A 13,032-nucleotide genomic window follows, 5' to 3' on the forward strand; every position below is an offset into this window, starting at 1 on the left:
AAATGATTGGGTTGTGAGAGCCTTAACCCAATTAGTGAATTAATCCCCTGATAGGGATTAACTGAGTGGTAACTGAAGTGATAGAGTGTGGCTGGAGGAGGTAGGGATTGGGGGGCTGTGGCTTTGGGGTATATATTTGTATCTGGCAAGTGGAGTCGCTCTTTCTGCTTCCTGATCATCATGTGAGTTGCTTACCTCTGCCACATTCTTCCGCCATGATGTCTTTCCTGCCTCACCTTGAGCCCCAAGGAATGAAGTCTGCTGTCTATGCATTGAGACCTCTGAAACCGTGAGTCCAAATAAACTTTTTCTCCTATATAATTGTTCTGATTGGGTCTTTCAGTTGTAGCAATGAAAAATCTGACCAAAACATGCCCAGCCTTCTATTGTGTTTGCTATGGTCTGAATATTTGTATCTTTCCAAATTCACAATTGGGATCCTAACTTCCTAGGTGATGCAGAGGAACATGGTGGAGGTGAATAGGTCATGGGGGCAGAGCCCTCATGAATGGAACTAGTACTCTTATAAAAGAGGATTGTGACAGATCTCTTTTCCCTTCCACCCTGTGAAGACAGCAAGAAGGTACTAAGTGTCAAAAAGCAAATCCTCTTCAGATACTGATACTGCTAATGTCTTGATTTTTGGACTTTCCAGACTCCAGAACTGTGAAAAATAAATAAATTTCTTTTGTTTATAAGCTCTCCGGTCTGTGGGTTTTTTTTTTTTTTTTTTTTAAGCAGCCTGAATAGACTAAAATATCTGTTAAGCACATAATAGCCCTATCCAGCAATGCTCACTTATTCTCAGACACCTGAGAGGCTGGGAGCAAAGGGATGGTCTTTGTTTTATGTAACAAAGAAACTGAGCTACAAAGAGACTCAATCCTTGCCCAAAAAAGTCAATAGAGAAAGTCAATGATAAAGAAGGTTGTTGAGGAAGTTCCTGTATCAAAAAGGAGTTTTCATATTAATTCTGCAGAGGCACTGATATACAAGTTTAATCGACTGAAAAAAAAAAAAACACCCAAGCATGCACACGGAATACACGAATACATACTAATCAGTGCCACAATGAACACAGTGGCAGCAGAGACTAAACAATAGCCTTTGGTGGCAAAGGAAAAGTTTTGAGCATTTAGCAATGTTGAAGGGAAAAGCACATGCATAATGAAAGGCCACCAAATTACTAGAATTTCAAAGTCACCTGCAACTTTAAGTATTTAGTTCTTTTCAGGAAAATGTTTCACTCATCTTGAATGTTTCATGTGTGCATGAGATATCTAAGTTACAAGGTCTAGTCTATAAAATATTTAAACAGAGGACATAAGACATTTGGAATCCTAAAATCAAAAAAGCTTCACATTCTTGGAATTGCAGGTTGGAACTGGGCTTGGTTGGGGCATGCCTGTCATCCCAGCTACTCAAAAAGCCAAGGCAGGAGGATCACAAGTTTGAGGCCAGGCTCAGCAATTTAGCAAGACCCTAAGCGACTTAGTGAGATCCTGCTTAAAAAAATAAAAAAAAAAATTGTAACTTCAACTAAAATGGAAACTCCTATGGAATCCCTTTCCTTTAATGAATAATAGTTTGGAATTTAAGACATAGCCTCTATGTCTCAAACAGAATACTTCTTATTTCATTTATTCAAGAGAAGAAAAAGAAGAAAAGTGAGAGGCCTTTGTTAATCTGTGCAAGAAGCCTTCTGAATTCTCAAACCATTTTTGACTGGGTGTCTGACCATATTATTGCTTTTTTTTATAATCTCATTTTGGTAACTGTCTTGAAAATATTCAACTCCTGATGTTGTTCTTCCTCCATGTGGCTTCAGTGGCTCCAGAGGGAAATTCTATGAATGTGTCTTGTGCTTTTTCTCACTCTGTGCCTTGGTTCAGGCTGCTCCTTCCATGCCTTTAACCTTCTTTCATCTCTCCTGTTACTGAAAGCCTGGCTATCCTTTGAAGTCCCTTTCCAGACCCTTTCCTCTCTGCTTTTTTTCTCAATCCTGAATGTATCCTCTCTTTGGATCTCCACAGCCCTCTGATTGAAGCTGTCTGTTGGAATGTGACAGTTGTCCACAGGGGCTTGGTTCTACAACCCCTTCTGGGTACCAAAGTCTATGTTGATGCTCAATCCTCTTATATAAAAGGGCACACTATTCTCATATAACCTACACACATCCTCCTGCATATTTTAAATCATCACTACATAACTTAGAATACCTAATACAATGTAAATGCTATGTAAATAGTTACACTGTATTGTTTAGGAAACAACAAGAGCACAAAGTCTCTATGTGTTCAGTAGAGAAGTATTTTTCTTCCAAATATTTTTGATCTATGGTTGGTTGAATTCACAGATGCAGAACCCATCGATATAGAGGGGTAACTGTAATGATCTGCTTTACCTTATACTCACTAATAAAAAAGAGAGTAGAGTACTAGGCTAAGAGCACAGACTCAGCCTGGTCTGAGACTTCCTTGCTGTGTGATCTTGGGCAAGGTACCACATATCTGTGTGCCTTACATACCTCATAGGACTACAGCAAGAATTTTAAGAGCTAATTATGTAAAATGCTTAAAATAGTACCTGGCACAAAGGTTAGTTGTTATCATGTCCTTACTTTAGCACTTCTGCCATGGTGAAAACCCTGAACCAGTACTGGTACAGCAGCACACACCTCCCAGGAACCTATTTACTCTTCTGAATTAAAATAAAGGCTGAGTTCAGTTCCAGCCTGGCTATAAATTAGTTCTGGGGTTTTAGTAGATCACTTAATATCTCTGGGTTTTGTGATATTCTTCCAAAATGAGGAGGTTAATTTGATAATTTCTAAAGGCCCCTATAATGCTAAAATTCTATCAGCCTACAACAGTATTAAATTCAGATTTTCACGTGAGTTAGAAAATCATGAACTAACAGAGGTTTAATTGTATCCTCTGGTACAACTGGTTTAGATCTTGATTTGCTTCACATGATATTTTTACATTAATATTGGTCAACATTCCTGGCCTATTTTGAGAGATTAAATTTAAGGAAAATGCTCATGATTTATTCTTTGTTTTGGCATGTGTCATATATATTTAGTATTATATTTAAATCACAGATGTTTTATATATATATATATATATATATATATATATATATATATATATATATATAAAGCTTTGATGAATAATGGTAAACAAAGTTAAGAATCTTAATTACTCAATAAAAACAAACCATTCTGATTAAAATGCCTGTCATGAAAGCATCCTAGTCATTTAAAAGTCATAATACTATATTTTAGAACATAATCGGTGGGATAAAGTACTCTGTTGACAAAGATTCTTTTTTTCTTTTTTTTGACCAGGGATTGAATCCAAAGGTGCTTTACCACTGAGCCACATCCCCAGCCCTTTTTTAAAAATTTTTTTTTTTTTTAAATTTGGAGACAGGGTCTCACTGGGTTACTTAGGGCCTTGCTAAGTTGCTGAAGCTAGCTTTTAACTTGTGATCTTTCTGCCTCAGCCTCCTGAACTGCTGGAATTATAGGCATGTGCCACTGTGCCCAGTGACAAAGATTCTTAATATGAAATATTTTGTAGGTTTTTGTTTTGTTTTGTTTTAGTAGATTATTTGAACACTTTTCTTTGTTGGGGGTGGAGGGTGGTTACTGGGGATTGAACTCAGGGGCACTTGACCACTGAGCCGCATTTTCAGCCCTATTTTGTATTATATTTAGAGACAAAGAGTCTCACTGAGTTGCTTAGCTCACTTTTAGTCTCATTTTTGCTGAGGTTGGCTTTGAACTTTTGATCCTCCTGCCTCAGCCTCTGAGCCACTGGGATTACAGGTGTGCGCCACTGTGCCTGGCTAATATTTTCATTTTTAAGCCAAATATTTTTTGGGGGGAGGGGAGTTCATATTGTTCACACTTATAAACAACTATACCTGTGGTCCAAAAGCACCAACATTAACTAAGTTTCAAACCTTATTAAGAAAATAACTCCATGCAGAAGCTAGGGAGCAGTTGGCATTATTAATTAACAAGATGTCCTAAGAGACATCTACATTAAAGTTCTTATCAAACAGCTGTCATTATGGTTCCTTGAAATGGTAATTTTATAAAATCCAATCATTTGGCCAGAAAAAGGAAGTTGGTTAAATTCCCAAAGTCAGTCTGTGTCAAAGCCAAGATTAGAATTCAGAGGTTGTTGGCAGGAAGTCATATGATCCTCTTTCTTTCCATCCAAGTGTCTGGCAATCGAAGCCCATGGAAACACTTCGTCCACCCATGATCTCGAAATAGATAGGTTTGGAAAAAAGTTTCCCAGGTGGCATCATGGAGGATGTAGTATTCCAAAGAGGTTTACAATTTGGGAGCTTTTTAATGAAAGTTTTACTCCATATTTCCCTTTGTTTAGTGTTTTGTTCTGAGATACAGACATTTTTGCAGTCCTCGCTAAGGAGAGAATTTTCATTTCCACTACAGAAATATATATTTCAAATACTCGAAATGCCCTTGAGCTAAAATAAATACTTAACTAAAAAATAAAAAATAAAATAAAAACCTCTTTGAGGCTCACTCAGAGAAAAATCTTCTGATATCAGGTGGCAAGTGTCTGGAGCTCTTTCACAGTGACTTTTCAACCTTGCCTTGGGGCTGTTTCCTTTTTAGAGAGGAAGCCTTAGCTCCAGGCTTGCGGGAGGCTCACGGAATCCAATGGAAAGCTGTCCTTGACAGTCCTCTGAGCCGAGTTTTAAAGGAAGAGCTCAATATAATAAGCAGCACCTTTCCTCTAAAAAAATAAGTAGCTCTTTTTATGTTGTAAAGGCCAGAGTGGATTCTGAGCTCACTGGCAATTCTGTTTCCCTAAAAACTCCTGGAACAAATTGCTGGGCAGCCTCTGGGTTTGAAGCTGCCTCTGGAATGGGTTCTACCCACCATTTACATTTGTTAGGCAGAAGAAAGAAAACAAGCAACTGGAACAAGACAGTGGATTCTCAGCAGCAGCCACTGACAGGCAAAGTTGACACCTTCACAGGTAGTAAAGCTAAATGAATGGTATGTCTTTAAGAGGTACCCAGAATGAACACATCCTAATATTGAACCCAAACATGCAAAACCACGTGGGTTTGTCCATTTTGTAACTCATAGAACAGTCTGGAAAAGATTTTATAAGCAAAAGGTGTTTTACCTTGAATCCCATCTATTCTTTAGATCAGTTTCCATCCATCCCGGCTTTTCTCTCCTCCCCTGCACAGACTTCCCTAGATAATTGTCTAATGGGGAGTCGATGGGCTTTGGAAACAGAACTGGGTTTAGATTTTAGAAGAGTCATTTATTGCCTATGTGATCCTGAGCTAATTATTTAGAGTCCCGTTTCCTGTTCATAAAACTGGAATTAGGATACCTGCCTCTTAGGGCTGGCGTGAGAAATGAACAGATAATGGGCTTGATTGATGGTAAGGGTGGAATAAATCTTCTGGTTCTCAGCTCTTTTCCTTGTGATTTAATGGGACTTAAAGATGGATGACCTCAGGTCTGGCTAGCCATGTGTGCCAGCGATGCACAGAGGGTGTGATAATCAATGACACATAATGAACAATCAATTTCATGTGCATTTATCATGACTTCTGTGTTAATCTTTATTAGAATTAGCTTACTGAGGACATAAACTCTATTTTGTAAAAATGCTGTGGAGCCTAGGCAAGGCAAAGAATTAATGGAGGGCAAATAATTGCAAATTACGATTTGTAATTAAAAGAATATTGCATACCCTGTTGAGATTTTGATATTGGGACAAGCTAAAAATCATTACTTAAAAATCATTATGTTCTCATGATGATGTTTTGCTGGGCTAAATGAAGGAAAATTTTGGTTTGAATGCTCCTTGTGACCTTTGTGTCATCATTGTTTATTTTTATCTTTCACTATCCTACTCCTCAGTACAGACCTACTAACATTTACTATTGATTCAGTTTTCTTAGAATAGTTATCTTCCTTGTTCTTTTTGAACAAATATTCACTGAAGCAAAAACAATAACAAAACCACACACACACATAGATTGAGAATCATTACTCTGAAAATCCAACATCTGATTTTTTATTTTGTAGTTGTAGATGGACAGAATGCCTTTATTTTATTTGTTTTTTATTTTTATGTAGTGCTGAGGATCAAATCCAGTGCCTTATGCAAGCTAGGCAAGCACTCCGCCACTGAGGCCCAGCCCCAGCCCTGAATTTCCCAAGTTTTTGAGTGCTGACAAGATGCTCAAAAATTTGGGGGATTTTGAAGCATTTTGGATTTTTGGCTAAAGATGTTCAACAAGTAAAGTCTATGCAACTATTTCAAAATCTACAAAACCCTCAAATCTGAAAAACTTCTGGTCTCAAAGCATTTTGGATAAAGAACACTCTGCTTGTCTATATGTGAAAACCATCTGTAATTAATATTAACATCAGCCTTGATCTTTGCATTTACTCCGTGAGTTGGTACCATCCTCACTCCACTGATAGCGAGGAAGAGATGAGGAGGATGACGCTGACTGCTAACATTTGGTAAGCATCTACTATGTGCCAGGCATTGTTCTGGATGCTTAACCTGTATTAACTCAGCTTTGTTCTTCCTCTTAGTGCTTACACCTGCCATTTTAGACTTTTTGTTGTTGTTTGTTTATTGTCTGTATCTCCTCATTGGAATATAAAAGTCTGAGCGGAAGTATTTGGTCTGTTTTTATTCACAACTGTATTGCCAGTACATTGAAAAGTGCCTGGCAAAGGAAGCATTCAAAAATGTGCATTGAATGAATCAATAAGTCTTCACAATGTTTATTCTTTTACTAACTCTAAGAGTTGGTCATTATTATGAGCTCCATTTTACAGATGAAAAACTGAGGCAAAGGGTCACATGCACCCAGAAAGTGACAGGGCTGTGATTTAAGCCTTGGCCCTTCCCCTTCTCTGATGCCTCATCCAATGCCATGATGGATAATTCTGTGTGTCAACTTGACTAGGCCTTGGGGTGCCTGATTATTTGGTCAAAAATATTCAGGGTCTGTATGTAAAAATGTATGCAGACAAGATTGATATTTGGATCAGTAGATTGAATAAAGCAGAATGCCCTCCCAATGTAGCTGGGCCTTATGCAATCCACTGATGGCCTGCATTGAACAAAAAGGCTGGCTAAGAGACAATTCATTCTCTCTGTGTAATGATCTTTGAGCTGGGACATTGGTTTTTTGATTTCAGATGTGGAGTTGGACTGGAACTTAACACCACTGCTCTCCTGGGTCTCCAGATTGCCAACTGCAGATCCTGGGACTTTTCATCCTCTATAACTGTGAGAGCCAGCTCCTTATAATACCTCACCTTGTACACACACTCACATTTGCATACTCTATTTGGTTCTGTTTCTCTAGAGAACCCAGTAATACAGATGACCAGCAAGGGCCACATAGCTAGCTGTCACTGTAACTGGGATTCAGATTCAAGTTTGCCGACTGCCAGTTTGGTCATTTTTATTTCATTATAGCATAATACTCTCCCTGGCTTCTTTGCTCTCAAATTAGCTGATTCTATCCTTTAGCTCTCATTTAAGTATTCAACTCAAAAGGAAGTGAATTAGCAGATTTGACTCAAAAAGGGAGTCTGACAATTTGGTTTACCCTTTCACTTTTTTTGCACAATGAGTTCCATCTGTTAGATATTTAAATTAACATTTCTAAGAAGTACAGGTTGCCATTGAGACACATGTTCAAATTTTCACTTAAAACGTTTTTACTAAAGCAACATTAATGCCATGGATGCTAAAAAATACAAATGAGCAGGTGATAAACTGCTTAATTATTCTTTGTTGTGGGGGAGGCATTAACATTTAGAGATCTTATTTAGAAATGGTTCCCCAAAACTATAGCAACAGAAGTAAAATGACAGTAAAGGACATAGGCTCTGGAACCAGATCCAGACTTGAAATTCCACTTTCCTATGTACCGTACAACCTAGGGCAAGCCTCTCTCAGCTCTTAAGTTCTTCTTCTGTAGAATGAGGATAACAAGAATAGCCATCTCTTAGCAATACTATATCAATTAAGATGGTTTAAGTAATGTGTACAGCACAAAAACTAACACATACATAATAAACATACAATCAATGTTAGCCACTCTGGCAGGATTGACTAGTTATCTATAAATAACTCCCATTATTTTTCAAATTGTCAGAATCCCTATAAAAAAAAAAAAAACTGGTTAGCAATGAGCTAGCTAGTTAAAAACTGTAATTTCCAGATCTCCATGCAGCCTGGTAGGACCATGTTCTAAATTCTGATAAATAAGCTGAATGCAAAAGTTTAGTAATGTAAGACTTTCATTAAGTCTCCTTGAAAGACAAGGGGCCAGCCCTCTTTCTTTTCTCCATTCTGTTTCAGGGAACACAAAGGTAATGGCTGAAGTTCTAGAAACTATTGAACTATATTGAACCATAAGGACAAATATTGCAATTGGGCTTCTCTGAAGAGTGAATTAGGAGGAGTCTGATTTTTTTAATTTTTTCTTTTTAGTTATACATGAAAGTAGAAAGTGTTTTGACGTATCATAAATACATGTAACATAACTTTCCATTTTTTGTGATTGTATGTGATGTGGAGTTATACTGGTTGTGCATTCATATGTGAACATATGAAAGTTATGTCTGATTGATTCTATTGTCTTTCCTATTCCTATCCCCTCTCCCTTCCCTTCATTCCCCTTTGTCTAATCCAAAGTACTTCTATTCTTCCCTACCTCTTCCTTATTGTGTGTTAGTATCCGCCTATCAGAGAGAGGAGCCTGATTTTAGATGGCTTTATGTAACTTTCTGTAACATACCAGCTCTGGGTGCCCGTCTTTGGATTTTTATTATGTATGAGAGAATATAAACTACTTTTTTCATGCCATTATTTTGAGTACATCTCTGTTACTCAAGGCTGATTTAATCTTAACTGCTTTGGCTGTCCCTGGTGGTAGTTTAAAAATCCAAATGGAGGTCTGACACTATCTTGAGGCGTTTTTCCCCCTCCCCCTAAGTAAAAGCAAAACTGGGCAAAAATATTCAAATGGAGGTGCATCACTTCAAAGCCATTCCTTCTATTTCAGAAACCACTCTGAGTTACCATCTTCTTTCTCCTACTCACAAGCCCAGACTTCATGTTCTATTATATAATCTATAATTCATCACACCATGTATCTATCACATCATTTAGACAACCTGAACTGATCAAATTCAGTTTAAGTTCTAAAGTAGAAGTCATCCTAAGTCATTTCTTTTTATTTGCCTTCCCGGGCATTTGTATTTTATTTGAGATAAAGTTTTCTGATCAAAGTTTGGAATATCAGCAATTGTGGTAGAAGCCATAATTTGGAGTAAACAAGCCTACACATAAGACCATCATCTACCACTAAAGTTGATCATAACTTAAAATATTCCACTGGTATAAAGCAGCTAGCATATTTCTCAATGTTCACCTTCAACTCACAAGGAGTTTCAAGGATTGAGAATGAGTAGTGAATATTTGTCTGTCAAGCAATTAAATGGCATCCTCAATTCCTAGATGCTACATGGTTTATATCTATAACTTCAGCAATCATTGATACATCATCTGCTATACAAAATTCTATGCACGATGAAACCAGTTTATTTGTTTATAACCAGAATATGCTGATAACCACCCTTCTTGAACTCTTGGTCCACTGTGTAAAACATAACTCACCTTACTCTTCATAGATTTCATCTGAACAAGAATCTGTGTATCCGAATATAAAGTGCAAGAAAAGACCAAAGGGCATTTCCTTTTAGAGCAACAAGAGTAGGTGTGTTTGAGGGAAGAAGGGAAAAAGGAAAAGAAGGAGGGTTTGGGGGAAAGAGGTAGGTAGGTAGACAAGGTAGTTCTTTTTCCGTTGAATGGACCACTTGTCTTGGCTGAACAGTGTCTCTGATTAAAGCAAAATATTTCCCCAGGAGCTCAAAGTGATCTACACATGACATAATTAAAACCTCTTTGCCTCTCTTCTCTATCCGTTAATTCCTCCACTGATTCTGAGAAGTTAAATGACTCTGACAGGGTCACTCAAATCCTGGTAGCCTTTCCAGGAACCTGGCTCCTTCAGGCTTTCAGACTGGTGTTGATTAGAGGTTTGAGAAAGTGTTAGTGAACTTGATCCAACTACGTGAAGTCTGCTAAATGTCTAAGTCCAGTCAATGGGATGGATCTAGGAGAAATTTCTCTCTATACATCCCTCACTGAGAGATAATTCTCATGCCCTCCTTCTGACTTTTCTTGCATGCAATGATCAAGTTTACCTTGATGTTCTGCTACTCTGGCTAGTTTCAGACCAATATCAACAGGCTTTTGTCCATAATGCTGTGATAACCAGCAGACTTGTTTATTTTTTAAAGTATTAAGGATGGTTTCTATTTCTAGATGAAACAACGTTCAAGCAAAGGGAACCACAAGGAAAGTACCATGAAGTTCTCATCTTAAAACAATTCAATGACAGGTAACAAGAGAATTTCTGTTTGTTCTCTTGAAGTCTCAGAAGCACAATGCTCATTTAACTTTTAAATAATAATACTTCCAGAAATGGCTCATATCTTGAGTTGTCAGAAATTAACAAGTCATATCAAGTATGGACAGGTAATTGGCCTTTATAATCTAAAACTCTTTTTAAAATTAATTGGACTATAGATAGACCTTATAACATGAGGGGTTTGCAGGTTACATGTACAATTTAACATTTCTAAAGAGGAATTAACACGCTGAAGTCAATCAATTCAATTTATAACATGGAGGTAGCAAATGTGCTTTATAAAAATACATATTCATCATACATATACAAAAAATAAAGTTCATTTTGTAAAAATATCACTCCTCTTATAGAAGTTTAATTTATAACTTAATTTAGAAGTTATCAGTGGAACATTAAAAATTTAATTCATTAAATCACATTTTATACATGTGGATTTTAGGAACAAATAGAACTTGAAATAAAAAATCAAGAATCACATTTTAATAATGTTTCAGTTTTAGTTTTTCTTAAAGAAAAATTCAAGTAATCTTGTGCAATAAAAATGTAAATATTTATCATTAGGATAAATTATATTCTCATTTCTCATTATGTTATTTTCTTTTAAAATAAAAAGTTCCCCAAAACCTCTGAAAGGAAAACATGTTTAAAAATATGATAATGCAGTATAAAAAAATTTTAGATGGCATATCATTAATTCCAACTTACATCATTGGTATTAGTTTTAAAAATAATTGTTTTTCTATTTTAAAATATTTTATTATAATATCAACATATCAACTGTACACTTAAATGGGACACACTGGGATATTTCCTAATATGCATATATTGTGAATTGTTAATTTCCATTTTCTACTCCCACTGCACCCTTCTCAGACCCTAGAAATAGTTCTTCTAATGTTATTTTAAATAATTTAATTTCTTAAGATCATATGTAATAACCTAAATAGAATATTTTTAATTAAAGCAAATTATTATAAAAAAGGAAAAATATATATCTCACAAAAGTAATTTTAATAAATTAATCCATTCACCAAACAATTAATTGAACTGAAGTGGGAGGGGCAGCAGAAGAAAAGAAAAAGAAATTAAAGTACCCAGAATAAAGCAACTCTAAATTTCTCAAGTCCCAGAATGACAACAATTTTTAACAAAATATTCTGGAATTGAATATGTGCACAGATCCATATAATCCAACCAATTATAACATGTCTTACTAATATCCTATAAAGCACCTTGCCTCTGGTTTCTTAAAGTATGCTAATTCTGTGTGTGTGTGTGTGCGCGTGCGTGCAGTCTTTCCAAATCAGGAGAGAGGCAAAGGAATACAGTACATGCATATGGTGGTGTGCACGCATCCACCTGGTCCTATATTTCAACCAGAAGAGCACCCACCGGCACTCTGGCTTGCATTAAGTTATAAAATGAACAATGTTTCTCCAAATCCGAAAGCTAAACCAAGAATTCTTGCAATAGAAGAAAAATTAAGTGCTTACCGTGTAAAGCTCATTAAGAACTTTCATTAAATCTTCATGAAGTTGAAATGCAATCTCTTTGCTCTGTAATCAAGAAGAAATTAAGAAAGAATATTTGAAAATGTAACAGAAACTTGTTTATAAATTATATATATGTATATTAAAAGTCCCACTGACTGAAAACAGGATAAATATATTTATATTTATATATCTGCATATTTCTCTCTCTCTCTCTCTATATATATACCTACATACCTCTCTCTCTACATACACACACACACACACACACACATATAAATATGTATATATATAAAAATATATGTATATATGTAGAGATAAAGCCAGCATGTCCCTGGTATAATAAACATCTTCAGCCAAATGGCCCTTCTTAATACTAAGCAATGCAGGATGGACAGAAGCAAGCAAGTGGCAAGTGGACTGTCAGGATGGCTCCCATCCCATCCATATCAGATTTTCAAGAGAGATAAAAAGCAAGCAGGGTGAAGCATCATGCTGGCTTCAAAGTTGAGCAACAGGGCTAAAGTCATTAAAGATGACCTCCAGCATTCAGTCTCTCCCTCCTCGGTATCATCACAAAGGAATTTTGCAGTGAAATTCTCAAAAAGCTAAGTTTGAAAATAAAGCGGACATTAACTCTCCTGTCCAAAATATGGATCTGACTGACTATAATCTGAAGAAAGCACTTTCAAAGTAGTAAGATGAAGTTCACTTAAAATCCACATACTTTATTTCTGCAATGTTATTTTTTTATTAAAAGACACAAAAGCAGAGAGTTGCATTCTTCTACCCTGCCTGTGAAAAACAGTATTTAAAATATTCTTCCCTAGGCTCATCCTGAGAGTTTGACAGAAGAGCATTTGAATATTGTTTTCAGCACAATCTGTAAGTTAGTTTAAAGGAAACCATATTCAAACAACTTTTTTTCCTTTCTGTTTTGAATTCACGATGTCATCAGCTACAGAGAATGGAAAAACTGTGTACCAGAATTAATCCGCAG

General features: G+C 36.3%; 1 protein-coding gene across 1 annotated transcript in view; it reads right to left on the minus strand.

Moving 5' to 3' along the window:
* Srgap1 (SLIT-ROBO Rho GTPase activating protein 1) overlaps positions 1-13,032 on the minus strand; it is a 285,801-nt gene that overhangs the window by 116,808 nt on the left and 155,961 nt on the right. The window contains exon 4 of the mRNA XM_027928469.2: positions 12,036-12,098. Coding sequence (XP_027784270.1) covers positions 12,036-12,098 — 63 coding nt within the window. The remainder of the gene's footprint in view (positions 1-12,035; positions 12,099-13,032) is intronic.

The sequence above is a fragment of the Marmota flaviventris genome, chromosome 3 (assembly GCF_047511675.1).
Source record: "Marmota flaviventris isolate mMarFla1 chromosome 3, mMarFla1.hap1, whole genome shotgun sequence".
NCBI classification, from domain to species: domain Eukaryota; kingdom Metazoa; phylum Chordata; class Mammalia; order Rodentia; family Sciuridae; genus Marmota; species Marmota flaviventris.